This window comes from Poecile atricapillus, chromosome 3 (genome assembly GCF_030490865.1).
Source record: "Poecile atricapillus isolate bPoeAtr1 chromosome 3, bPoeAtr1.hap1, whole genome shotgun sequence".
NCBI classification, from domain to species: Eukaryota; Metazoa; Chordata; class Aves; order Passeriformes; family Paridae; genus Poecile; species Poecile atricapillus.
This window is the reverse complement of record NC_081251.1, coordinates 30,127,848-30,155,599: the sequence shown is the minus strand read 5'-3', so window position 1 is coordinate 30,155,599 and position 27,752 is coordinate 30,127,848. Positions and strand designations below refer to the sequence as shown.

At 39.0% G+C, this 27,752-nt stretch overlaps 1 protein-coding gene across 4 annotated transcripts; it reads left to right on the top strand.

Moving 5' to 3' along the window:
• The first annotated feature begins 92 nt into the window (after positions 1–92).
• ASRGL1 (asparaginase and isoaspartyl peptidase 1) lies at positions 93–20,227 on the top strand. 4 transcript variants are annotated; one of them, XM_058836612.1, is made up of 7 exons: positions 93–281; positions 1,326–1,573; positions 5,365–5,507; positions 10,162–10,316; positions 14,468–14,586; positions 16,468–16,578; positions 19,195–20,227. In XM_058836612.1, exons 2-7 carry the CDS (start codon positions 1,387–1,389, stop codon positions 19,428–19,430), a joined length of 951 nt encoding a protein of 316 aa, XP_058692595.1. In that variant the 5' UTR covers positions 93–281; positions 1,326–1,386; the 3' UTR covers positions 19,431–20,227. The 4 variants fall into 4 exon arrangements, with proteins under 4 accessions (XP_058692595.1, XP_058692598.1, XP_058692597.1 ...); XM_058836615.1 differs by having other exon boundaries at positions 107–251; XM_058836614.1 differs by lacking the exon at positions 93–281 and adding an exon at positions 377–932.
• Positions 20,228–27,752: the final 7,525 nt, after the last annotated feature.

Here is a 27,752-nt window from a genome sequence, read left to right as displayed (position 1 = left end):
GGCACCCGCCCTCCGTAGCCCAGGGCCGGGCCGCGCTGCCCCAGGGCCGGCGGCAGCTGCCCGGCCCCTGGCGGAGCAGGGCGGAGACCGCGGGCTGCGAGCGGCAGCGACAGCCATGTCAGCTGCGGGCACACCTCGGCGCAGCCGGGGCCGCCATGTCTCTTAAGGGCGGCTGCCCGCACAGCGTCCCTGGGGCTGCGCCCGCCCCGCGCTGCCGCGGGCACCCGCACGGGAGCGCGCCCAGGGCGGCCGTGAGTCACAGCAAGGACGGGGCGCTCCAGGTGGGATCTGAACCCTCGGGAACGCCGGGGGCGGGCGGGAGAGCGGCGGGGGCCCGCCCTGAGCGGCAGGAGCGCGGCAGGGCTGAGCCTACGGCCGAGAATAGCGTGTGCTGAGTGAGGGAAGAGCGTTGCTGCTGGCGGAAATAAAAGCCCGAACGGCCTCGCTTACGGGATGCTGTGCCCCACAGCGGCCCCGGCTGGGATTTCCTCTGCTCCCCGCCTGCTGCCATCCCGGCCGGCCTCCCCTGGGGCAGCAGGAATGCGAGGGACCGGAGGGGTGCGGGAGGCTCTGTCGGGGGGGGTTTGCCTGTAGGATGAGGGGAAAGGCTGTTAGATTCTAGTCTTCACAGCCTCCAAAAATAGCCGTCCCCGAGAAACTTTTCAAGAGGGGAGTTTTCTCTGAGAGATGCCCCAGATTTCAGCAGGAGACGAGTTAGCTGCTGGTTCTTTGCCTTTTTCTGGAATCAAAATCGGTGACCTGCATCACCAAAGGTGTGTAGCAGCTAGCAACAATCTCTTTAGCTCGTAGGAGGCCATGAGCAGTAACAACAAGGTGTTGGCTGCCAGGTGTGAATGAACGCCTTGTTTTCCTGCTCGAAGTTCAAAGTAGTGCAAGAGGCCAGAGGTCTCGGATCCAGGTGGTTGAGCGGGGTAAGCCTTTAACTCGGGTCGGGTCAGTTGCCTTTCTTTATTGCTGGTGATATTACTGTACTCTGACAGCAGGCTACCCATCTAAAACAAAGAGCAGTTAGCAGGTTCAGGGGTTACTCAAGGTTTGTTCTCGTGTAATGTATAATCACCACACAAGGTTCATACTAAGCAACAAGACTGTAGAGTAACTTAGCCTGAAAGAGGCCCTTTCTGTGCCACTGCACCCAAATCCTTCCTCAAAGCAGGGCTGGCCTCAGAGTTGCACCAAATTGCCTGGGGTCTCATCCAGACTGAATTAGGAGCTGCTTCACGTGAGTGCTTGGCTTCCCAAAAGGTAAAATTGTGGCAAACTGCCCATATGTGTTACCTAACCTGGAGCCATTCTCCATGTAGAAAGAAGCACATGCTAAAGACCTGTGTGCACAGCTGAAAGCCTGGGGAGGAACTTGGCAGGATGAAGCCTGTCATCGTGGTGCATGGTGGAGCTGGCCGGATCTTCAAGGAGAGAGAAGAGGGATGTCGTGCTGGTGTTGTCAGAGCTGCGCTGCGAGGTTACGGTGTCCTGAAGCAGGGAGGCAGTGCCGTAGATGCAGTTGAGGAGGCAGTACGGTCAATGGAAGATGATCCTCATTTTAATGCAGGTAAGTTTTTTAATAATTAAGTGGACTTAAAATCATATTATATTTTGAATGTTTTGCCCGGATGCTTCTGAAAATTCTAGCTTGTATTATAATTATTATTGCATTATTATTGATTTATGTACATTGTGGTGGAGTAAATACTAGTTTCACAAAATAGGTGATTTCACACCATGGTATGTACTGTAGTTTCTCATGAGTATGCTTAGGAAGATGAGTTATGCTTTTCCCATTCTTCAGTGTTATCTATCAGCCATTTAATTTGTGTAGTGCTGTTTTACTCTTCTGTAAATCTTCTGTTACTATGCTACGAATATCCACTTTTAAGACATGGACTCTTATGGAATATGTGTTAATGTGCCTCTTTAAGGCACTCGGATATACCTTGCAGCATTGTGTAATCCTCAGTGCTTGACCTTTACCTATTGCCATAGAAATGCTAGTGTTGGGGATTTTAGGTGTGTTTCTCTTCATTAATGTTTGCAATTAGTAATTTTGTAAACAATACTGGAGAAGCAATGCAGTAATGCTATGAGTCATAAACCTATACCTTCTTATAGTAAGGGTTTGTAACTGGATTTCCTAATCAGTAATGTGAATTAATGTTAGTGGTAGTAATCAAGTACTTTCTCCTCTTCTTAGGACCTCAAGTTTATTATTTTGATGAATTTCAGCAAAAATATTTCCCCACTTCCACCATGGTATGTCAGAAAACAACATGGAATGAAATAGCTGTTGGTGCTCAGTATTGTAGATAGCATAGCTATTGTTTTATGTGCTCAGTTAGTTTGCAGAGCTTCATTCATTCTGTTTCACCTTGCAGTTGAGAGCAGCTTATTTTAATATGAAACTTTGTTACTGTTAATTTAATAGGAAACTTTGTTAATTGTTTTGTTACAGTCTTGGGTTGAACATTTTCATTTTTAGAGCATTCAAGCTGAAATCATGAAATGGACTTGGAGATGTAGTTTGTACTTTTATATAGTTAGCATCAGGGTGGCATTCTCTCATTTAGCTTTTACTTAACTGGACTTGAGCCTCCACCCATTTTTCAGGTTCGGCTATGATGATCTAAGCAGCAAGTAGTCTGTTACTTACAGATATATCTAATTGTGTTAAATCATATTAGGTACAGCTGCTCTCAGAATCTGACAAACATTAGCTGAAAGAAAAATTAGCTGAAGAGGACCCTGATTGAAGTGGCTGTTTAAAACTCACTGTGTAGTATTTATCTTCATAAAAGGATAACATCAATTTTGCTGTAATATTTTCTAGGCAAGCACAGACATTGCTATGAGACGGCAATAAAGATGGGGAAGAATGGGCAGAACAATCAAGTTGTGTCCTTTTTTGCATGGAAGGGTGTAGCCATGCTATCTAGCATCATCTTGATGTAGGCTTGGTGCAAGGGCTCAGAAGCTTTACTGGTGTAGAAAATTACCATTTTAGCGACTTGTGCAGCACAATAAAGTTATCAAGTTCTAATTGTGGCGTGGTTATATTTCTGTGTCATCTCTTTGGCTAGGAGTATGAACCAGATTGGCATGAGTACTCCAGGTGTAAGAACTGACATTCTGTTGATCCTTGCACACTCTTTCCTGTGCAGCCTTTGCAGAGGATAGATCTATCTGTCCACAGATAGAGGGAGTTGCAGTACTCCTCTCAGTATCCCAGCTGTGATTAGGCTGATGTCAGACATGTTGATTATTTGTTTCCTCCTAGATTGGCTTCTGTTGTCTGTCTCTTGTTTTCCCAGCCCTTTGCTTAATAAGTAGGCCAAAAACTTTATTTTTCGTCTGCCAATGGATACCATGGCCGCAGAGGCTGGTAGTCCCTACCCATTGATTTGGAAGGCAGGTAAAAAGAAAGCCTTTTACTTTACCTTTTCTGGTAAAAGGTAACCACAGAAGGAAGGATTCATCCCATCTGAGATCACCTGAAGTTCAGTAAGTAGCTTTACAGTGGCGTACAGACTTTTGTGGTGATCAGTGGAATGAGAAAAGTTGGCTACACAGCTTCAAAGTTGTAGGAGTTGTGGATGCCCCATCCCTGCAAGTATTGAAGGCCGGGTTGGATCATGCCCTGAGCAACCTGATCTAGTGGGTGGTGTCCCTGACTGTGGAAAGCAGTTGGCAGTAGATGATCTTTAAGATCCTTTCCAACCCAGGCCTTTCTGTGAGTCTATGGCAAGTGGGATAAATTGTTCTTAGAAGGTACCTGTCTCTCTTTACCAGCTGTAAAAGGAGACTTTTTTAGAAAGCTGCCTTTGGTTAAAGAAACTGTCTGCAACTGTTTTCTGCTCAGCAAATTTTAGAAAATCCTAACATGTATCCTATGAGGTATGTCCAATAGACATGGGATACTCTTAATGCAGTGGTGAAGGGGCCTCCTTGAGTTTTCCCTGGAACCATGGTTCTGGTCACTGATGCTTGAGAAAGGGGTACCCTAATTCTAGTGGGAATTTTGTGATCACATATTAGAAAGCCTACCCTGTCAAAAGAAGTTAAAAGAGCATGGCAGGGTTTAGCTAAGAAAACAATTCCTTACTAGCATAAGGAAAAGCTGGAAGAATGATGTTGTCACAAGTTGTACAAGGCAATTAAACTGTAAGCTCTTTACAGATCGGTCTAGAAATTAACATACTGTGAATGATATAGGACAGAACTGTGGAAAAATTAATGCAGTTGGAGACAGGTAAAAAATTTTTGGGGGTATGTCTGTATGTGGCAAGGGCAGTTTTTGAGATTACAAGAGGAGAATTACAGGATTTAGCTCCCTTTTGTCACAAAGGTTTTAATTTCATATATTAAAGTCTGAAGTACATTGGAATAGAAGTTTTATGTCAGTTATTAACAGTGGTTTCTGGACAGCTTTAATGTTGCTTTAACAGAAAGGAGAAAAACCCTACTGGATTAGTTATGTACAATGCTCAGGTCTTTTTGCCTGAGCTACTGTGTAAATCTGACGTGTTTTGGTTTGGTTTTTTTACTTCTTTTCAGGTTTAGTCTTTGCCATCTATATTAGCAAGGCTTGTGCATTTGATGACTTACAACATATTATTCTTCTGTGGTACAATTATTGGCATTATGTTAAAAACACAGAATTTGCATTGTTTCATTTTGTACATCATTAATTTTCAATTAGGTTAGTGAGCACTGATAATTATAGAAGATAACTACCTGATGTTTTATTACTTAATTTCTACTTTTTAAAATTACTCTATATACTGTTTTTATTTGGTAATGGAAGAACTTGTTATTTCAAGCTTTGCCACTGTAGTAAGAGGACACTTATTCTGCCCCATTAATTTTGGCAGTTTCTTGGAGTGCTGTGTGATGTTAATCTGTTGATAGGACCAAAAGTTATACTATTCCTTTCTTGGGTGGTGTTGTATCCTCCTTTGGAAGAACTGTGAAGGCAAAATAGTTTTGTACACTTAAAAGTGATCTGGGTAATAAAGAATTCTGTTTGTGGTGGTTTGTTGGTTTAACTTTAATACCAAGTAGATAATTTGGATGGTATTGGAAGTGTGTTTTTCATCTTATAAAAAATAAAACTCAGTTTTTAAATAGATGTTGTACTCCATGAGACTGTTAATGGCTGGATTTTGTGGTTATACTCAGTAGTGTTTCTGCTGTTTTGTTTGTATTTGGGAGATACTTTCAGTGAGTCAGCAAAGTGGGAAAAAGAAAGGTTTCTTGATGAGAGCTTATAATTGAATCACCTGGGTGGTTAGCTCTTAATGACTTTCTTCTTTTTCTCTTGGCCCCTAATGTTTTTTTATTTGTCTTTAGGTTGTGGATCTGTTCTAAATGAAAAAGGTGAAGTAGAAATGGATGCCATTATCATGGATGGAAAAAATTTAGACTCTGGAGCAGTATCTGCAGTTAAGTGCATAGCAAACCCAATAAAACTTGCTCGACTTGTTATGGAAAAGGTATGCTGGTTATCTACTTGAGTATGAAGCATTTTCTTTTCCTTTGAACTTCATCCAGTATATTGATACACCTCAGTGATGATGTTTGTGTAGTGCTTTAAAGCAGTTAGGAAGGGATCAGTCCTTGGAAACTGTGATCATGACCATGAAACACTTACTTTAAGGGTTTTTGAGAAGTACTTATAAACAATAGCATTCTAAGGAAACATAACTTGACCTATACATGTTGGTCTTCTGTAGTTCCAGTGCTGGTATTCAAGGGTATTTTTGTTGTTTTTCACTTGGCTTTTGAAGAGCTTTTATGTTGCCACTGGGTGTTGTGCTTGATCTTGCAAGATTAAAGTTAGGTAATACACTGTTCACTTTGCAGTGGTATGGAACTGAATTAAATGACCCAGTTACATATTTGGCTGTGTAATGCACTCCTTTGTTGTTCTGAGCAGCTTTCTCCACTCTGACCTGATCAGGTGGTAGCACCAGGACAGTGTAGTCTTCTATCAGTAGAAGATAACATTAGCTCTATGTCATGCTGACAGATTTTCCTAGATAATCCAATTCATCAGGGCAGTAAAATATTACTTGACCTTCTATATAAGATCAATCCCACCTTATTCCACTAAGTCCGTTTAATATTTGCCACAGCAGACTTATCTTATTTTTCAGATGTGGTACAACTGTTCTATGTCAGGATGGGAGTAAGTCATCTGTGTGATATTTGTGTCTGTTTTACTATTATGAGGCTGTGACAGTGACCAAAAGTTTGTCCTGTCTTTGGAGTTTACATTTTCATCCTACATTGTTGAAAAGGTTCATATTTATAAAAACACTAATAAAGAAGACTTACATTTCTCTAACCTTTCAGATTGACTTCTGAGGAAACAAAAACTGTTTTGGTGATCTATAAAGATGATTGACATTTATCTTGTCCTCAGTGGCCTCCAAAGCAGATAGAATTTTTTTGTGTCCTTAATTGGAGGATAGTTCTGTTTTTAAGATCAGAACGCTTCACTAAAACATTGGATATAAATACTTCTGTGAAATGTATGTTTACTAGAAAGCAGTGTTAAAACTTGTGATTAATAAAGTTTCTTCCTAAATACGGATTTATTTTGTCATTAACTAGAAGTGACTAGAAACAGCCCTCTCCTCTGTCTTGTCTGTTACAAGGTCTTGTCATTGCATGGTGCTGCTGGTGTTCAAAAGTGTTGAGGTTAAATTTGAAATGAAATAAAGTTCTACTGTACGGGACCAAGTATAATGGTGTAGCCCTAACACCATGATATTTTCTGGCAAAGGTACTCTTTGCCAAAATGAAAAAAAATCTGTGTGCATGATGATAAATCTCAAATGTCAACACTGGCCTAAATTGCTTGATATATCTTGAGATGAGTTTCTGCACTTCTCCATCTCCCATAAATGGGAATACCAACTAATGTTGCTCTTCTGCTTGTTGTTTCCCATCTATCTTGGACAGGAATTTTGAGACACCAACCCAGGATATTTCACAGTGCATTTTATAGTGTGTTTTGTTGTACTGTGCTTAATTAAAAAATATTTTAACTGTGTGACTTGGGGGCAATAAGGGTAGTTTTCCTGGGGTCTTTAGTCTGTATGCATAATTCCCAGTGGTTCTGAGGTGTCTTAATGCCATAAAGAATTCTGAAGCATGCAGCTCCCGAAAACAAACAAACCAACCAAAACCACCCCGTACTTCTGCTTGTAATTGTAGTTCCAGCCTATTATGGAACAGTGTGAGCTCCATCTGGTGGCCAGAGTAGCTCCTCTACGTTGTTGCTGCAACACATTTGTCATTTTTGGCTGTCACTTTCCCACTGGGCTCAAACTTGTCCAAATTCATGGAGCAGAAAAAAGGAGAGCGCCAGAATAATTTCCATTCATTATTTACTGTGCTGGTGTTCACAGTAGCTTCTAGAAGTGGAAAACTTTTAGTACATTAACTAGTATTACACATTCTAGAAAAAGCACTTAAATTTCTGTTTAATTATTCCTGTTTGTATTGAGCATAAATATAATGATATAGTGAAGTGATTTTTTTTTTTTTTTTTTAATTTGGGGCATGTAACCCTTCTCAGGTCCAACACTTCAATAGATGGGCTTCTCATGAACATTATAGCACTAATTCATTGGTATATGTAAGCTATGTGTGCTTTCCCCTACTCTTATTGTGCAGGACTTTGCATTAGGCGAAAGAGAATCTACCTTATAACACAGATTTGTGTAAGCAAAGGGCCAGGTTTTTTTCTGTGCTGCCAGAATTGTTAAATAAACAACTGTGATGCTTTGAACTTTAGGCCAGGTAGAAATTTGGGGTATTTTCCCCATTTCCAGTGAAATTAACTAAAAGTGCCAGCATTTTTTGCTTATTTGTAAGATCCCTTGAACCATTTTCTTGTCCTTTTGGATTACTTTATGTAAATGTCTTCCAGGCACTTTACATTAGCAAACATATTAATGAAACTGGAAGAATGAGACAGAAGAATGTGCTTTTGCATTGTTTGACAGTGTTCTACTAGTTCTTTTGACTGACAACATCTGCTGAAGAGAATGACAAAAATCACCTTAAGACATCTTATTTTCAGTGAAGACTGAAAAAGAAGGAAAAAAAAAACCCAAACACAAAGTCCTGTCATAGAAGTTTATTTATCAATACTCAAGTATTCGTGTTTGTGTAGCCTAGGAAGGTGCGTATGTTATTCAAATTTGCATATGGGATGGACTCCTATGAAAAAGTTTTTAAAAGTAACTTCCTTTTTTTATAATAAAGCTTTATATTTTTAAAACTTATTTAAAGGATTATATAGTCTTAGTTGCTGAAGAAGGGGAACGATGGACGACACAGCCTTCTGGTACAGATCAAGACTAAAGCAAATTTCAAATTTCCTACAACATCCCACTAAACAACAAAAAAATCCCAACCCACATCCACAAATTAAAACCAAAACTGTTCTGAGTATTGTATTGTGTGCTTCTCATGGGTTAGTGGTAGTGGCAGAGGGGGGCAGTGTTGCACAAAGAAGTTGGCTTTCAAGTCAAAGAACACTCCCTATTAGTTTTGTTAGAAATAGGTAGCTCTTACATTGTCTGGTAATATGGTAACAGCACTCAGTATGAAATACTGATGTCTGCTTTCACATGTACAGGGGATTTATGCCTTGTCACCCTTAGTATTCCCTAAAACAGTACTCTCATGCATTAAAGATTAATTAAAAAGGCATTTAAATTTTCAAAAATGTTTGATAGCAGGCCTTCAACATCAGAAATGTTTCTGAAGTGTAGTCCTCCGTCCCTGTCCAAAGGGCTTAATTCAGAGGCTGTAATAGGCTTAAGTAGAGATCAGTGTCTTGGACTTGGGAAGAGGTTTGTCTGGAATCCTTTAAAACAATGCAGTGCTGTGTGTTGGTCATGGTAGTGATTACTTATCTTTACTGCAGAAATCAACAGCAGTTGATGGTCTGCAACATCTTAACCTGAAGTTTTGAGACTGTAAATGTCCTCAAGAATGTAGCATGACATAGAAATACCCAGCCTCTGCTGTCCTTGCTTCTGGCCAAGAGCTGGGACTGTGCCTCATGGGTGCTTTGCAAGGCTCTGCAGGCCTGCTGCCTCCAGCATCACATGGTTCTGCTTGAACCTCAGGTGGTCTGGTGTGCTGTGCTGCTGCAGGGACAGAAAGCCTTGCTCTAAGTTAGCTGCTCTGCTCTGAAATTGTTCTGTGCTGTATAGTCAGACCACCACTTCTCTAAAACCTTCCCAGGCTCTGATGAGCAAGTGACAACTGTGTAACTGTGCAAGAAGCTGCTTGCTGCATACTTTTTGACACATTAAAACAAAAAAAAAAAAAAAAGAAAATCAGATTTTAGAGCTACTAAAGTATAAGGATTAATTAAACAAATTTATCTGGCAAGTTTCTCTAAAATATGAATTAACCAAGCTCTACAGACTTTGAAACATGGAATTAACTAATATTGTTGAATTAAAATCTGGTTTGAAGTGCTTTGTAAATAAAGGAATCAAAATAGAACTTTCAAGTATTGTTAGAAAGAGTAAACATTGTTTGGTCAAACCCATTAGAAATTACTCTGTTCTTAAATTTGATCCTCTGAGTTAATAAGAATAGTAGCTTGTTGAAGAAAATATTTAAAATTATATTGTTCATCTGATAATAAGGAACATTTTAGTTGAATGCTATTTACATTTGTTGGTTATTTTACTAGGTGTAATGCCTTTAAACAGGAATTTATTTAGCATTCTTTTAAATAAAAGCCTTCTAAATCTCTTAGTTAACTGGACAAAACAGTTAGTTATGTAGTAATTTGATGATTCATTTGAAACAGTACAAAACAGTTGCATACAAATTAGCTAAAGAACAAATTTACCAATTTTTCTTCTCCCATTATACCAAGTTTTAAATAGATAAATACAGTTCTTTTCTATTGATGGTTAAACTTTGTGGTTTGGAGAACTGAAAGCTTTTTCAGCTATAGTGGAAGGGGATATGGACAGAAGTTTAGAAATGTTTAAAATAAAATTTGTAATTTTCTTTGTGTAGATACTTCTAAAAATAGCAGTTATATAAAGCTGCTCAGTACAAGACAAAGGAAGAATTTTCAATGAATTTCTTGTCTTTCTGCAGACAAAGCACATGCTGCTGACTGACCATGGTGCACACCTCTTTGCTCAGGCCATGGGTATTCCTGAAATTCCAGGGGAGAAACTCATAACTGAGAGATCCCGGGAGAGATGGAAGAAGAACCTTGAACCAGATTCCAACCCTGAAGAGTTTCAGAAGTAGGTAAAATATGTATATATTTTTTTCTAATTTGGATAATTTAATTTGTGCTATCTGGTTACCAAAAAACTCAGAAGAAAACAAAAACCCCCAAAGAAAGCGACCAAGAAAAACAAGACCCCAAACAAACACAAACCTTGAAGGCCTGTATTCCAAATGTTATGTGGTTTGATACAGTCTTTACAGTATGTCTTTATTGAAAGCAGTAGAAAATCAAGCTTTCAATGAATTTGCTTACACTTAAATTACTGGAACAAACTTGATGAAACTTGTTGCTGCTTAAGCAGATTATTGGTCACTTTGACAATAGCATGGGTTTTGTGGCTTTATTGGAGAACAAGGTTAGAACTTGTTACTGCTCTTAAAATCATCAGTTAGAGAAGTGCATAGATTAGCTGTAACAAACAGCAGGTATTATTTTGCATAGCTTTTTCTGTGGAGGAACTTATTTTTAAAAATCTCCAGTGCACATACTAAAGTTAAATAAAACCCAAAAACCTAAGAAAGCTGATCTTGGTAAAGTAGATGATCAGATTTGTCTTTAAATTGGATTAGATAGTTAAGCATCAGACTTTGACCAGTAATTCCTTCTGAGTGGTGATTGTGGCTGTTGGTTATGAAAAGGAATGAAAAAAATTACCAAGTTTAGTGATGGGTTGGAAAAGAGATGCTGCTGGATGGTATTGCCCAACAGCAAAATGAACATCACTTGGAAAACAACACAATCTTGTATAAAGTTGGGAGGAAGGTGAGGTGGACAATATAGGAACGAAAAACATTGTCTGTTAAGAATGTTTTCTGTGTCTGTGAGGTAGGCATATAACACTAAATTGTTTTGAGCTTCCGTTTGTACATCCATGCTTGTAGTGCAGGAAAACACTGTATTACATTACATAAATGCTTTATTATGTGCTGTTCATCTGTTTTGTGAAGCAGGACTAATGGCAGGACAGAGCTGAATTTGTAGATCAGAGGGAAGAAATTTCTTCTGTGAGCATGTTAATTAAAGTCCTTGAAATGAGGCTATAAGTTACAACCTATATATTACTTTCAGTGAGTTGCTAGAAGGAAAAACCAAGTAATGAGACAAAGTGTAAATATGGTCTTGTAAACAAAGTGATGTTGTTCCTTGACCGTAAGTCTTTTTCTTGTATCCAACAGAAGTTTTCTTCTGATCCGTAGTCTGTCCAAGGACTGTGTGGCATTATCACTCATTGCGAAGAATTTTGAGGGTGGTGTAGCCACCACTGCCTCTTGCTCTCTTGAACATATCAGTTGGAATAGCATGGCATTTAAGTCATCATTCATTCCTCATAACTGCTTCATTCTTACCTTTTTTTTTCTTTTTTTTCTGAGAAGTGTTAGGCATCTTCAGTTTCAGCATGGACTTCTGAAATGTCTGATAATAAAAACCTTGTGTATTTCTGAAAGGCTGAAGACTTTTTCTTATCTGAGCCATGATGTTCTTTTTCTGAAAACAAAAATATCACCACAAATAGACAAAGTTGAAAGCACGTCTTTTTTAATGCAAGCCCATTTCATTCTGTATCACATGTGGAATGTTCTTTTTCCCTGTTATGTCCACAGTGATTATGCAGAAACTTGCCTGAGGCGAACAGACAGAAGGTGAAGTAGTATTAGTCAGAGGCACCATAATACCAGATCATACTGGGAATTCAAAGGTTGGTGTATATTTTACTTCCAATCCCCTGATCTTCACAGTGTTGGAAACCCTGGGGTTTCATAGGCTTTGCAGGTAAAATCTGGTGTCTCCATAAGAGATACCTTTCTCCTCTGCTGGTTAGAAGCCTGCACTGATTTATTCTGAAAGCTTAGGATTCCATTGCACGTACAGCATTCCATCCTGCACACCATTTGCCGAGAACAAGGCATGATTTGATTTATCTGCAGTCTCACGCTGCAAAGACTCTGGCAATACCCTTGTTAAGAATTACTGGAGTTTGCCTGAGAATCCCACAGAAAGGGTGCTGAGTCTGGCTGTAATGTAGCAAATGGGCTTCTAGCCCCACTGTGAATCACACTGCTAGAGTAACTTGAGGAGGTATTAACTAACAAGGACCCTAACAACAATAAACAGAAAACCCCACTACTGATGCAGTGCTGAGAGACAAAATTGCAGGTAACTCATTAGTTAAATGGGGATAGTATATGTCTTACATGTAAATGAAAGATTTAGACAAAAGGGAATGAACAAATCCAAATAACATTTTCTGTATCACAGTACATGTAGTATATAGGAATAATTCTTGATGGAAAAAATCCTTAATAGCATCCTTTGGTATACCACAGGTACGTGTTGAAGTTCTTGCTACTGTCAATAACTAAAAATAGAGAGATGATTATAATTTGAGTTTTGTCTTCCTTGTTAATGTTTTGGAGTCAACTAGCCATGAAGAAAAAATTATTTGTATTTTCTTTGCCTTTGTTCTGAAGATGATCAAAGGAAAGGTTACACTGAAGCAGTAAAAAAGGGACTGTAAGAAATCAAGTGTAGTTGTCTGTTTGCTCCACTGTAGATGAGGTGTGTTAGACACATTCACTTTGTTTTTTATTGCCAGTTGTGCTGTCATACCTAAACAGGTAATTACTGCCTGTGTCATCTGTGTGCTTTTATTTTCACAGTTACCTAAGGTAAATACTTATCTAAGAAAATGTACATCTGGATACATGTTTCTTAATTTCTCAGGAGGATCTAACTTTAGTTGGTTGAAGGGTGCTACATGAATGTGCAAGGGAGTACTGAATTTACTAATGTTCTTTTCAGCAAATCATTTGTAACAGATGGATGGGTGGGAAGCCCATCTGCACCATCATATCAGTTTGAGATGAGGTCCGTCTCCACATAAATGTCAGAGCAGCTTATAAGGCCTGTGATTCATCAGTCAGCTTTGAATTGCTGTGAATGAAGTGTAGGGACTGACAGTATGATATTTTACATAAGCAGGAGGGAACAGGAAGTTGGGTCTCTGAGAAACTGACTGTGGGTTTCAAGGTACACAAGGTCTATGTCTGACTTAATCAGCTTAGATTTTGCAGAGGTATAGAGAAACCCTCACCAGTGCCCAGGCAAATTTGAAAGGTATTCCTTTTCGAGTTGCCTGTTGGGTAGGTCCTTGAAGGATTGTTACAAATTATTTTCCTATGTGGAGTGATTATTTTTGGGGTTTGGTATCTTCTAGTCACATACTGGGTTATGTTCCTACGTGAATTGCTAAGACTAGAATATATGGATATTTAAACTGTTGCTTCTCAGTAATGTCTCACTTCTCAGTGCAGCAACTGTTACAGTAAGTCACGACAGGCTTTTTTTTCCATACACAACTACACGTCTATTTTGAGCAGGCTATTGTATATGTCTTTTCTGTGTTGAAGAAATATAGTTGAGATTTCTGTTTTCTTCAGTGCCTGAAGATTTTTAAACCAGTGTGCAGTTTCAGCAGAGTCTACTGGCCAAGGGATTTAAACCTCAAGATTATGTAGCTACAGAGTACAAAGACTGAAGTATGTCTTAATGATGCATTGTGAGCAATACTAGTTGAAAGGAAAATAAGCTTTTTTTTTTTTTTAGCCTTCAAACATTAGGAGGAGTGAGGAAAAGGAAAGAGGAGGAACAGGAAGGAAATGATTCAGTGCATGCATAACATTACTGTCCTTTTCTGTATTCACTCATTTATGTGCATTGTCATTAATAATTCCGGTTAACCTCCTGTTGAGACAGTGGAGCCAATTGTTGGATCTTTGAGTTGCCATTTAGGGGAAAGTTGTGTGTCAGTTTGTGTGTCAGCCAAAAAACTACTCCAGAACTATAATGACTAGAAGTATTTCTGCCCTGTGTGCTTTTGTTTTGCGGTCTTTTTTCCTCCCCAAGTTTCCATGCTATGAAAGTAAACAAGTTGTGGGGGAAAGATTTTAAAAAAAGTGTTTTCTACTCTGTTAAATACAAAGCTTGTGAGAACTGTTGCACTTTTCTTGTTATTTTTGTAATGAGAAGCATGGCAAAAACAGCTTTATAATGAGCAGTAATTCTGTTGTAGAAATCTTCTTTAAAGCTACCTGGGAAATAAAGGCAACGTGCTTTGGCAGGTATGCTTTAATTCTGTCTAATTTTGTGAACTGTTTTTCTTGGCAGAGACCTTGGAACAGTTGGTGCTGTTGCTATAGACAGTGAAGGCAATGTAGCTTGTGCAACATCCACAGGAGGACTCTCTAATAAACTGGTTGGCCGTGTTGGTGACACAGCATGCATAGGTATGGGGTATGGGATCTTGCCTTTCACTTTTCGGGGGTACTTCATTTAAAGAAAGGAAAAAAAGTATTACAGTTTTCCTTTTCATTAGTAAAACAAAATATAAATTCTAGTCTATCTGAAACAGAGGTCTAACATTCAAATTTATCAAAGCTAAAGCTCCTTAGAGCATGGAGATTTGCAAGAAAGAATTGGGAGTTCTATGTGGAAAATAGGGATGAGAGTTTGTTTTTTCTGTCCTTTCTTCAGTGCTGACACCTGTGTTTCCTTTCTGTTGATTCTGATAAAGCTCTCCTTTTTTTATGGCTCTGCTTTCTGCTAAGTCAAAAAATGTAGCCTTCTCCATAATAAGATGCTGTTTCCTTGATACTTAAGAAAGAAGGTGTAATTGCAATTACCGCTTCTATCAGTGAGCAAGAGTTATAAAATGACTTGCAACTTTGAGTAAATTCCTGTTCTTAAGAGAACCCCGATAAGACTGTCTAAGAACCCAATAGATGTGGTATGGAATAAAGGAAATATTTTAAGAGATCTCTTATCCAAGTATAAAGAGACACTTGAAATCCTTTCCACAGACATCTTCCTCTCATGAAACAGACTTGCCATTTGATTGCTTCACGGTTCTACCATACAGCTGGGATTTGGAAAATAATTATTTTGAGTAAAGCATGTTCCAAACTCAAATAGCATTGCTGTTGGCAGTATATGATTATTATAAAACTGTCTTTCTTTTGCATGCAAAGTTGCTAACATTTTGGTATCCTCTGGATTTTGACTATGGTTTTCAGTTTTGTGTCTGGCTGCAGCCTTTTGACTGCAAATACCCTCCTCCTATATAGATCATGTTCAGCATTCTTATAGTTTGGGATGTGGATTTGTGAAGGACAAGTGAAACTGTGCACATTTGGGCATATTGCTTGCAACTTTTGGTCTCACTAGGCATCTTCAGGATTTGATACAGAAATGTCAGCTGTGCTTTTAATCATCAGAGGCTTTGGAAAGGGGGCATTGACTTAATATGGCAGTGTTTTTCCACGTGTCCCACAAAGTCCTTTAAAAGGACTTGTGATCCTTTTAAAGGACTTTGTGGATATTGTGATCAAGAAAGGGAAGAAACAGAAGGGAAAAACTTTCATTGCTCTTCCACGGCCTCTTTCCCTTCCCCCAGTACCTTGTTTATAATGCTGTGGTAAGTTTCTTCCTAGCTCCTGGGAAATATTTTTAGGAGATGTGCTAGAAGTATAGGTATTGAGCAAGCAGAAGCTTGGTGGAGAACAGGGTGTGGATGTGCCAGCAAAACAAGGATGGGAGAAAAAAAAAAGGGGGGAAAGGGGAGTTAACAGAATAAATACTCTGCTTGTGGTAAGGACTTGAAAGATTCTTCAGGGGTGCTTTGTGAAGTTTTGCTAGAGCCCATGCTCTTCAAATTTCTTAGTTGCTGTGGAGGATAAGTTCCCCTCAAACTGGTCAGCTCACCAATGTCCTCACTAGATCTTCCTTTATATCTTCTCAATTGATATGACCTGGCATTCTGCATCCTGACTCTATCTTGCTGATCTTCAATATACCCTCCCTTGCTGTTCTGGAAAATATTTTTGCCCATTCCTGTGGAGTGTTGGCCTGCTTCTGCCTCTTGTACACAAACAGATCACTAGTCTTTTCTCTCAGTTTGGCAGCTGACTTGCTCCAACTGTTGTTCATTTCTTTCATATATTTTAATTTTCAAATTGTGGCAGAAATGAGAAAGAAGCTTTTCTGACACTTTTCTCTCACAGAGAGTTAATGGACCTAAAGGAAGAAATGTTTGGTACCTATTTTAAACAATGCAGGGCTTTAAAATCATATTACAGAATACTGCCTTCTTTTTTTTCCCCTTTGAAAAGGAAGTGGAGGTTATGCTGACAACCATTCTGGTGCCACTTCAACCACAGGACATGGGGAGAGCATTATGAAAGTGGTCTTAGCCCGACTGATTCTCTATCACATGGAGCAAGGTATATTCCAAACTTCCTGTAATTTGAAATAATGAGGATAGGAAACATTGCCTAGTCACAGGTTTCAGTATATATGCTATCATCCTAGAACAGCTGTCAGAAGAGTTGTTCTCAGGGGTATGTGGATATGTTAAAACAAAAACTTTAAAAACAAAACAAAGTATTAAAGTATTAATTAAGCTAAAATAGCTGAGATTAACAGAATTACCTCTGCTGCCTGACACTGAATCATGCTTTAGATAAGTGTGCATTGAAAGACATTACTCTGTACTTTAACGAAAGTTTTCTTTAATAATTTTTTCTCCAATTATAAACTAGAATTCTGCAAACAGGAAAAAGAACAAGTAAAAATAAGATATATTTAAGCAGTAAGGGAGGGCTAGAAACAGATAACTGGAACTGAAATAGAAATTACGGGATATTACCCTTCTAATAAACTGTAAAGTTTTAAGTATCTGATTACAGCAACAGAAATTATTTTAAGACTTTTTAACCATGATTTCAATTTACATTTTGTTTTGGAAAATGTACTAAACTGGCTGGGTATGTGGTAAACAGCTGACACAGTATGTCTTATGTGGCGGTAATACAATCTGACTGTGGGATGACCCTTTGTAGCTTTACCTTCATGACTTAGTCTGTCATCTAAACCCTTGATTATGTTACAGCCTGTAAACATAGCCAGACAACATACTTGTGTTGCATGCAGTTCAAGAATCATTAATATAGATATCACCATTATTTTTAGAAAGCTGTAGCTTTGGGACAGTACAATGTAACTTGCTTTGAGATCAACTAAAGTGGAAATAGTTGAAAAACATTCAATTTACATTTTCATTGGAGAAGCAGTAAGTAGAGAGACAAGTAACAGCTGCAAATATTTTTGTTGTTTATAGGGCTGTTTGCATATAATGGGTGCATTTCTCTAAATCTCATAGCTGACGTGACAGTTTCAGCATAAAATACAACCTACAGATTATTTCCCAAAGCTCTTAACATGTTATGCTCTCCCTTTACCCTCTAAATTATGTCACTAAGTATTCAATTTGTGAACAGCTTTCTAAGCTCTTGTCTAAACTGTGTTCAGTTTCTTCTTTGGGTTGATGTTAACTGCATTGCAAGACTTATGCATTGATAGCAGTTATCTGGCTCGTGATTAATCAGTTTGAAAGGCAAATGAGTCTCAAATTAAAAAGTTTATTGGAAAAAGAGAAAATGAACCCATATGTATTCATGTCTAATTGGTTTGCACTTGTTCACCCTGCCCATGCTTGCTTTACCTTCATTCATTCTCCCCAGAAGTATAGCTCTGCTGACACGTTTGCCTGGCAGCTACTAGATTCCCCCCAGCCCCTCCTCCCAACATGTTTCCATGAAGGCACTGAAAACAAACCCTCACGTTATTACAGCTTTTTGAGTCCTTGAACAACGAGCTGGAGTTGCATATGTAAGAACAACTGTAGAGCCCACATAATTCTGTTCAGCTATTTGGTAATTTGCATACAAAATATCCTCTTTTGGACAAATGCTGCAAAATTTACTTCTGTATTTCAGGACTGAGTTGCTTTGCCAGTCTTAACAGCTGTTGGAATTTCAGTGTTATAGTGGCAGCTGTTGTCTTGGTGAAAAATCAAACAGTGAAATACTGACCCTTTGAAGACAGTGCCACTGACTTGAATAGTCACAGTGTCACCCGTGCGTCAGAGTAAGGAGCTTTATCCTGTCAGTCACCAGTGCTGTGAATAATTCTGACTGTGCTGGTTTTATTTGGTTTTAACTCAAAATTTGCAGGGAAGGCATGAAGGTCAGGTTTTGTTCTATAACCTAAGCTGCATAACGTGACTGACTGTCTATATCTTAGGGTAATTAGGCCAAGCCAGCTGCATTCCTGAATGTATATTTAAACTTGCAGTGAACAAATATTTTGCAGCTATTACAGGTCTGAGTGTATGATGTACCTATTAAATTGGATTTATTTAGAAAATACTCCTGCTAATACAAATCAAGTAGTGAAAAGCTAAAGTTGCATTGCTGGTCCTTTGTCTGATATCTAATACATTGAGACCTCATTTTGCCTGATGGTTTCAGAAGTTTCAGGAAGAGTTATGCTGATGTCTGCTTTTGATAAATTATGACAATGTGTAGTACGTGCTTTGAGCTCTGTTGCAGCCAGTGGAACTAGAGCAGAGATGAGGACTGAAATTTTTTATTGTTTTGATGTGTGTTTTTTCAAATTGTAAATGCTTTAGATCTAGCTTGTCCCAAACCTTTGATGAAAACCATGCAGATTGGTGTTTTTTTCCAGTCAGATGATGGCATAAGAAATGGTGTGTCTTGAACATGAAGTCTGTGAGTTAGTTTGTATTAAACACAGAAACTGAATCAAAATCTGAAGCTATGTAAATAAATATTTGGAGCAGTACCACAGTATAGAAGCTCTTCGCAACTGTCCAGAGCCTTTCCAAAAATGCTTTCTTTGTTAGAGTGGAAAATTCTTGCCAATCTAGTTGAAAGAGAAGTTAGATTTGATTGGTTCCATGGGAAGGGGTGAAATTTTAAGAGAATTTTAAAACTGTCAGGACAGGTACTATGAAGTGATTTTGTTTTTCTTTTCAGGAATGTCACCAGAGGTAGCAGCGGACACTGCATTAGACTACATGAAGTCACGAGCTGGGGGTTTGGGGGGTGTCATTGTTGTCAACAAGGCAGGAGAGTGGGCAGCAAGGTTCTCCACCAAGCAGATGTCGTGGGCTACTGTAAAGGATGACAACCTGCATTATGGCATTTATGCTGGGGAGAAGCATGTAAAATCTGTTGATGAAGCACTTGCATCTGAACGGGAGGGATTCTAAGAATGAAGAAAGCTGACTGACAGAGAAGAATGAAGATCTCCAGTTTTTGCTGGATGACAATGACAGTTGATTCTGTCTTTCTGAAAGATCTTTTCGTTCACAGGCATTACCACATTTACAGTAAAAATAAAATCTATTATCTATTTTTTAGATAGGAGAGAGAATGGTCTGTAGGTTCCTTGGTTAGTATGCCCTAATCTTACATTAAAAGGAGCTTGAGTTTCAGTATTAGAGGAACTTCTTTCCACATCCATTCTCAAAGACTGCTGCCAGGATGATTTGAGAGAAAAATACCTGTTAATTAAAAGCTGCATTTTGAAAATCCAGAATCTTTTGAGCAGCCATCTTATGGTAAGAGCTTGCTAACGGTCAGTGAAGTACCACCAAAGAGCAGCAAAGAGTTAAAACTAAAATTGTTCTCACAGGCTTGAGGTAACTTGTCACAAGATATAATGAAGTAAAGAAAGTAACTTTCTCCAGAGAAGAAAAAGCTGATGCAAAGGAGCTCTAATTCCATTCCATGACATCAGACCAGAAATCACAACCAAGTAGGCTATGATGTTTCAAACTGTATGTGGACAGTTAATAGAAAGATGCTATGGATGTAGTATCTGGGGTAGTAATAAAGAAGGTCGTGCTTTCAATACAAATAACAGCAATGTTTTCTACTGAAATGTAAAGGTGATTGCACTTTTTAAGTCAAAATATGAGACAGAGATTCTGATTAATTGGAAAAATAATTATCTGAAAGTAAGTGATCAAAGTAAGTTGTACTAAAATTAATAAATCTGCCTGTTTTGCAAGCTTCTTCTGTGAAGTCTGAAACATTGCAGAGATTTTCTTTTATTAAAAAAAATTTATATTCTGTGTTACTTCTAGTACATTTTCTTCATTAATATTTTGTATTTTTAAAAGGAAGAGAAAAAATCCTTTTTTATTTTCTGACTCTCAACTATATAATTTTTTTGTATTAAGAACTGTAATAATTTTATGCATTTCAGTTGGTGACTAGATTTTTTTCTTGCATGCCATCATTCTGTGGAATATTCCCTTCACAAGATAGCCCAAATAAACATAACAAAAATCTTAAATCATGGTTTGAAACTGCTCATACCTGTGTCCCAACTACAGTAAGCTGTATCACTGTGTTTGCATTTACAGAATAGTAAGGTTGCCAAGACTGACTTAATTTGCTCCATACTTTGAGCCATGGCTTCTTGGACATTGCAGATGATTGGATGTGGACAGTGATGGTTCAGGAGAAGATGGTAAATGTAAAACATGGCCATGGAGTACTCATGCACTTCTTTCAACTGAAGATCATGTTGAAAATGGCTGCCACCTGATCATCAGAAGTTCATAAAACAGTAACAGTAATTCTGATATGCTCATTGGTAGAAAAAAGTAGCCTTCTACTGAGTAAAAATTAATTCCTTTCCCCTTCTGTGGATGAGATACCAATCCTACAGGGCCTGGCTGTTCTCCGGGGGTAAAAAAACAAAAGGCAGCTTAATTTCCAAAATACATCCAAAGTATTTGTCATCAATAATCTACTTTGTTTATCTCACCTGTCCCTAGAGGAAGATAAAATTGAGGACAGGCAATAGAAAAATAACCTCCATGAGTTCAGCCAAAATTCACTTTGCAGCATTATTTAGATGAAAGTGCTCAGTGGGGTTTTTAAATGAAAAATAATCCAACTTTAAGTATGTTTTGTAGAACTAAATGGTGATGCATACAGGCATGGATATAGGCTGTACATAAGAATACAAGTATCTTGTCACATATACTGGCTTTGTCAGATGAAAGAGTGCATAGAAGGCACACTCCTCATAACCTTTTCTGTAGCTGGGGGGGAGGCATGTTTACCCAGTACTGCCATAACACCTGGTGTACCTTCTTTGTAAAACTGTTTGTGTGTTAACATCTTTTGTTCTGGTCACGCTCCAAGCTGCCCAAAACCCAAGTGATGGTTAGTGTAGCAGCAAGCATAAGCTGATGCACCTGCTGGGTGGTTGATGGGTGAGGATTTGGCTCCATGCTAACCCCACCAGTTGAATAAGTTTTGAACAAGTTCACATTGACCCAAAAGGCATCAGCAACCGCAGCAGTGCTACGCACACAGGATCTCATGGATGTCAGAAGGAATAGTAAATAGAAATAGTGGCTACAGTGGTTAATTCACCTCAGCTGTTCTCAGGAATACAATGTAATAAATTGCTGGCATGTGACAGAGTCATTATCCTCTATAGGTTCTTCTGTCACTCATAACTAGAGTCGCTGGGCACCCTCCAACAGTGCATTAAGCACTGTGACTACCATCTGCTCTGTATGAGTTCTTCTGTCTAACCCACCCCTTGGTACTATGCTCTATATTCCTTTCCTATGAAAACTGTCTGGTTTTCAAGAATATGGGCTGTTTTCAAAAAGCATGGGCTGTTATGTTGCCTAAAATCAAAAGGCAAAAACTTACAACTGATAAAAAGCAGATCTTCAATGAAAGCTTTCAGGTGTGCAGAAATGGCTACCTGTACATGTCATAAAGGATTTCTACAATTTTTAATTAATTAGTATATCTAGCAAGGACATCCAATAGGAGATCAGTTGCACCAGTAACCCACCCTCGGGTCAGCCCCTTGGAGTCGGTCCAGGGGCTTCCTTGCCCTATTTGTTACATCTCTTAAGTTCTGGTGGAGAACCAGATATTCTTGTCAGAAGTTCTCTTCCTAAGAATAAGACTAAACAGAATTTCAAAAATGTGTTATAGTTTATTATTCTAAATTGTGAGAAATGGCAAAAGTACTAGAAAGCATACAACTGTAAATTAAAAATCTACAAACCTACAAATATATGAAAAAACTAAAAATCTTCAGGCATCAGTTATACCTTTCCAATTCATGTGGGGCTGGGAAAGACTACCTGTGCCTTATATATGGCATTTGATAATCTTCAGGATGTAGTTTGATCCACAATTCAAGTTATGTCAGTTCAGGCAAAGCAGTGGCCCAGGAATTAAGGGCTATATGCTTTTCTTCCAGGTAGCTGACCAACACTCAGTAAAGGTATGTGATTTCCACACCTGATCTGGATAGCAGGTAGACCTCTTATACGACAGTGTTCCTCTCCCTCATAAGGGAGAATGGCAGCAAATGGTCAGGGATGTGGTAGACCTTATTTTCAAAGAAGCTTGAGAGCTGGGGATGGAAGAGTTTTCTTCTCTCTCTTGTTTTAGCCCTTTCAGTCATGTTATTTAGCTGGAACAGGGTGAGACTTTCTTGCAAATTATCTAAGAGGTTGCTGGTGTTGCTCAGGACTGCCTAATTTATTAATATGCTTACATGTTGCCTGACCTTTGTGAATAGTGGGAAAGCACCCTGTATAAGGGCTTTAACATTTAACAGCTTTTATAAATGTAGTTGCAAGATGCTGAACTTAGGGGGGATACCAACAGCAGGACAGGAAGCTGTGCGCCCCTGCTGTGCACTGCTGCTGGAAATGAGCCTCTAATCCAAATGGCTGTGACCTGGATATCAAAGAAAGAAAATTAGAGGTCTGTTGCCAAGAAACTGGGTGTCCTTGGCATCTAGCAAAGCAGAAACAGTTTTAATTATCTAATTAAAGCGGGGCATCCCATTATTTTATATCATTTTAGAAAGCCAGTTGTGGATGTTGTCCTGTTGCTTTCTTAGTACTGTGTAGAAAGGGTCCCTGACATGCAGAGATAGCTGTCATGGGTCTACATATCAAGGCAAAGATGTTAACAAAAGCACCAGGGTGGTGACCATTGACTTTGTTCACATATTGTTAGTTCTGTGTAGGTTTTGCTTCATAATCTTTGCAAGTTAAAAGTAATCAAAACCTGTTCTGTAGGACACCAGTGTCTGGAAACTTATTTTTTGCAGTGCTCTACTTTGTCCTACACTCTAGTTCTTTGTCTCTGGGGTGGTTTTCATTGACTTTGAAATCTAACTTGGCAAAGTTTAATGGCACTTGCTGTTGTGCTTGTTTCTCTTCTGGTCTGCTTTCTCTTTGATATGCTCTGATAAATATTTGCTGTGGGACAGATTTCAATCTCAGTTACGTCAGTATAAATGAAAAGCAAAAAGCACAGTCACTGAAGTGTGTGATTATGCTGAAGGAAGTGAAATCATACATGGGCTCTCCTGTCCAAAGTCAGTAGCTCTGTATTTAAACACCCCTTGCTAATGAGGGAGAGAATAGAGAGCCTGCTGCGGGGAGTCACTGCCTGAAACTGGTCTCTGGCAGTTTCAGGGTAAAGATGATGACCAGGGAAATGGTTAAATATGCATACTGGGAAATAAATAAGTGTCAAATTATTCAGATGAAAGAGTCTTAAGAGCACACAGGGCGAGCAGAGAGTCATTTTGTTTTAGATGTGTAAACCACAAAGGACGGGAATCTCATTTTCCTTTCCACTGCACTCCTTACGCTTGGTTTATTGGGGGCATGTAGATACCCTGCAACCTCTGTGTAATTGAGTTTTGCCAGACCTGGTCACATGTGCTAGAATTTCAATTATTTTTTAAATTTACATTTTTTAAATTCTTGCCTTTTGGCCTTTAAAGTTCTCCTTGGTTGGAATGAGGCTGTTTTCTTGTGGTTCCTCCCTAAGTTCTTTTCCGCTGAGGACAGGATGGGTTACAATGCGGTCTGCGTGGGCTTTCACCCTCCAGCCCTGCACTTTTGACCCTTTCCTGCTAGGGCTTTACTACAACTTAGGCTATGTAAATGCATGGTAGCATGCAGCTTATTAAATACTCAGTCTCTTCCAGACTTAATGGCTCTGCCGGGTCCTGCCTGCTTAGAGGCATAGCAGGCTGTGTGCTTAGCAACCCCAGCTGCTGTGAGTGCATTGCCCCCATGCTTTCCCCACTGCCTCACTACTGAATATAGCAAATATTTCCAGCTTTTTCTGCAACAAAACCTTGCCTAGGTCTGGACATAACTACCACCTGCCAGCCACAGCCTGTGTATTTTAACAACATCATGAGGGCTGACTATGACAGGAGACAAAACCCTGGGCTCTTAGAGGTGCTCGACCCCCTTCTGCAAGTAGTAATGGCTGTAAAACAAATATACATACCAGTAAATCTAGACCTGGTTGTTTTAGCACTTGCTTTTCCTTAGACATTTCAAAATTAAAAAAACTAACAGTTTCAAGAGAAATTCATAAAGCCCTGCTCTTTTGGGCTGGAAAAGTGCACAATTTGCACTTGTCCTCTGTAGGTGGAACTCATTTCCTTCATGGAAGAGAGATACAGCCAGTAAGTCTCTTCTTTCCTAGATTATAGAAGGTAATCTGTGGTGTCATTGGTTGGTTAATTTCTTTATTTGTTTTGTTGGTTTTATTTCTTAAAAGCTGAAGAAATTTATTGTGACTTTATTTATCTTTTATTTCACCTCAGCTAAGTGTTCTGAGATGCTCAGATGCAAGTACAGCTCAGATAAGCCTCCAGTAAAATGATCACTCAGAAATTACTGTACTGGGGGAAAAGAGTAGCAGGTTTTAAAGTATTTTAACACAGGAGAAATCACAACTATTTTCTAGTCTTAATGCCTAAATAAACAAGACATAGGTTCTTTCTGTTATTTCTCCATTAAGCAAATAACTTCAGTTGAGGTGTGGTCTACTCCAGCCATGGTCCGAATAAAAATGAGAATGCTCTCTAGGAGAAAACATCTGAAAAATGAGGGGGGAAAAGATGGTATCATACCAGCTGCCATTGTACTTCTGGGCTGCCACTAGGCTGTGCTTCAAGCTTCTGTGAGGCAAGGGCATCTGCTAGAAAACAGACCTGAATTTTCAAACCCAAAAATACTTGGTATTTTCCTAGAGACAAACCTCCAGAAGTCCTGCATATAATAGTAATATTTATATAACAATTCAGTTCTTCAGAGAAGTATACAGAAGCTGTGAACTGATCTGCACAGCAATTCAGTGCAGTTTATTATATTTGAACAGTTTTATCTCTGGTGAGCATGCAGGGAGATTAAGCAGCTACTCTGGATGCCAACTACCAAATGCATCTGAGGTAGGGCCAAGATTAGAATATTGATTTCTGGCTTCCTGAGTCCCAGGCTCAGTTCACTACATTATGTTGTCTTTACAGATAACATTTAGACAAATAGATCTTGACATATCAGAAGCTCAGTAGCCTCTCAGTAAATTGAGCAGGGCTTTAGCTTTTCAGTTCCTGTGATTTGTGCATGCTGCAAACTTGGTGCCAGTAATGTCAGTGGCTATTGTATAGTTACAGTGAAGCCCACTTGTATCCTGAGGCATACTAGATTTTTTTTTTCCTCTAAGTAGAAATAAGCCTAATTATGATGCATTTTCTTTGTGTCAGATTGACATTTGCACAAAAAAAAAATTAAAATAAATTTTGCTTCAGTCTTCTTTACAAAAATCCCCACATTTGTAGAGATTTTCAGTCCTGACCAGGGGTAGTTTTTCACTCTTTCTAATCTCTTGAGTAAGAAGTTAGAAAAATGGGAAAAGTCCTACATACACAAAGTTGAAATCCAAGTACTTTTGAAATCACCACATACCAAGGATACTCAGTTTCTGATATCCAAATGCCAAAGGAAAGGCAAGTATGTACTTGAAAGCTGAGATAGATTCTACACAATGAATAACACAGGTATACTGGTATTAGAAAAATTGTTTCTGGGTATGCACAGAAGTGTAAGAATACTGCCATTGCTACAACCCAGGAAACTTCCAAACTACACCTGAGCTTGCTGAGGTGTAGGCCAGAACCTTTTTTTCCATTCCTAAACTCCAGGTATCCCATCTACAGCTAACAAAGGATCCTGCTTACTCTCACAAAGCCTACTTGAAGTTTGACAATCCTACAAAAGCTGTACTGGTGTTTCAAACACATCAAGTTGTCTAATAGTCTTCTCCAACCTTCTTTGTTACTTGATGCAGCAGCACGATGTCATTTGTCAGAGCACCAAAACTGGAGACATGCTGAATACGTGAATACCAAGGAAGTGGTTTCCTTAGCAATAACAGGCATGTGAAAGTCAAAACTTCCTTTCCTCCTCATGTGACCTTTTTCAAAGAAATTCAGCCTAGGGACAATAGGAGTGAATTCCAAACACCCTCAGTGTTCCTGCACGGGCTTGGCAAGGATCCACTAAATGGCAAATTTTTCTTACCTATTTATTAAGGTAAAATTTTATTTCTCTTTAGATGTTCCTCTCTGGATTCTGTGTGTTTATATGTACAACAAAGTGCTTACTGAAAGCAGGATTATCTAATGCCACATAAACAAATACATAGAATATAAATAATTTTCTTGCCATTGTGTACCAAAACCTTTGTTATGCATAAAATCCAAATCCTTTCAGTTGTCAGGAAATAAGAGCATGAAAATTCTTACCAGCTTGTTTTAATAGCTGGACTTCACCTTGCCCATTTCATTTAAGACGAAATTCAACACTCCTAAGGAAAAAAAAAGAGAAAGGGAGATGATTAATGAAGGCAAATGAGAGGAAGATGACATTTATCTTACCCATCCTGCATACAAACGCAGTATCAGTCCTCTGTTGCTATTCTTACCCTATTTAGTACAGCCTTTTCTCATCCCTAAGGAGACAGCAGTGATAGCCAGAAGTACTTGCAAAGCTGTCTGTCCAAGAATCCTGAGGTATTTTCTAAAACTAGCTACTAACTTTAAACATGAGCTGTCTACTGAGTTAGGGAACTATGCTTTCATTTTTTTTGAGCTGGGGAGGTGATGCAGCAGGTACTTGTCAGAAGGTCACAGAAAATTCCTGTTGGAGCTGGAAATGGTCACTCAGCATAGTTTCTGTATTATAATGTGTGACAGAGTGTCTTGGATTTCAGAAAGTCAAGAAAAGTTCTGGTATTACAGTTCTCCCCGGATTCAGTGTTGCTGGACCACCCATACACATCCTGTTGCCTTGCTGCCCACTGATGGGGTCTGTGTTCAGGTCCCTGGTGATTCACAGACAAGGGTTTAGGCCTCAAGGACCACTGATTATCATCTTGCTTTTAGTCACACATGCTGTGGTTTGCTTGGGTTTTCTGACCACTTTCAGCCTTTAGTTTTAAACTCTAGAGCATAAGTTTTCAGAAATTAACAATGCAATGGGAATAGCTGAGTTTGGAGCTGGTCCCACCAGGCAGGAGAAGAAATTTGACAGGAGACAGTTCCTCTGCAGCTTTCTGTGAATCTGAGAAAGAGATGTGCTGTGGATTTGGAGCCTTAATGTCTGGAGGAAAATAGGCAAGCCATCTGCTCCCACAGGTGCTGGCGCATCGGTGCTTTG

Coding starts and splice junctions, on each gene's coding strand:
- ASRGL1 (XM_058836612.1), top strand. CDS start 1,387: ATGAAGCCTGTCATCGTGGTGCATGGTGGAGCTGGCCGGATCTTCAAG. Junction 10,317..14,467: donor AACCCTGAAGAGTTTCAGAA/GTAGGTAAAATA, acceptor TTTTCTTGGCAG/AGACCTTGGAACAGTTGGTG. Junction 16,579..19,194: donor TCTCTATCACATGGAGCAAG/GTATATTCCAAA, acceptor TTTTCTTTTCAG/GAATGTCACCAGAGGTAGCA.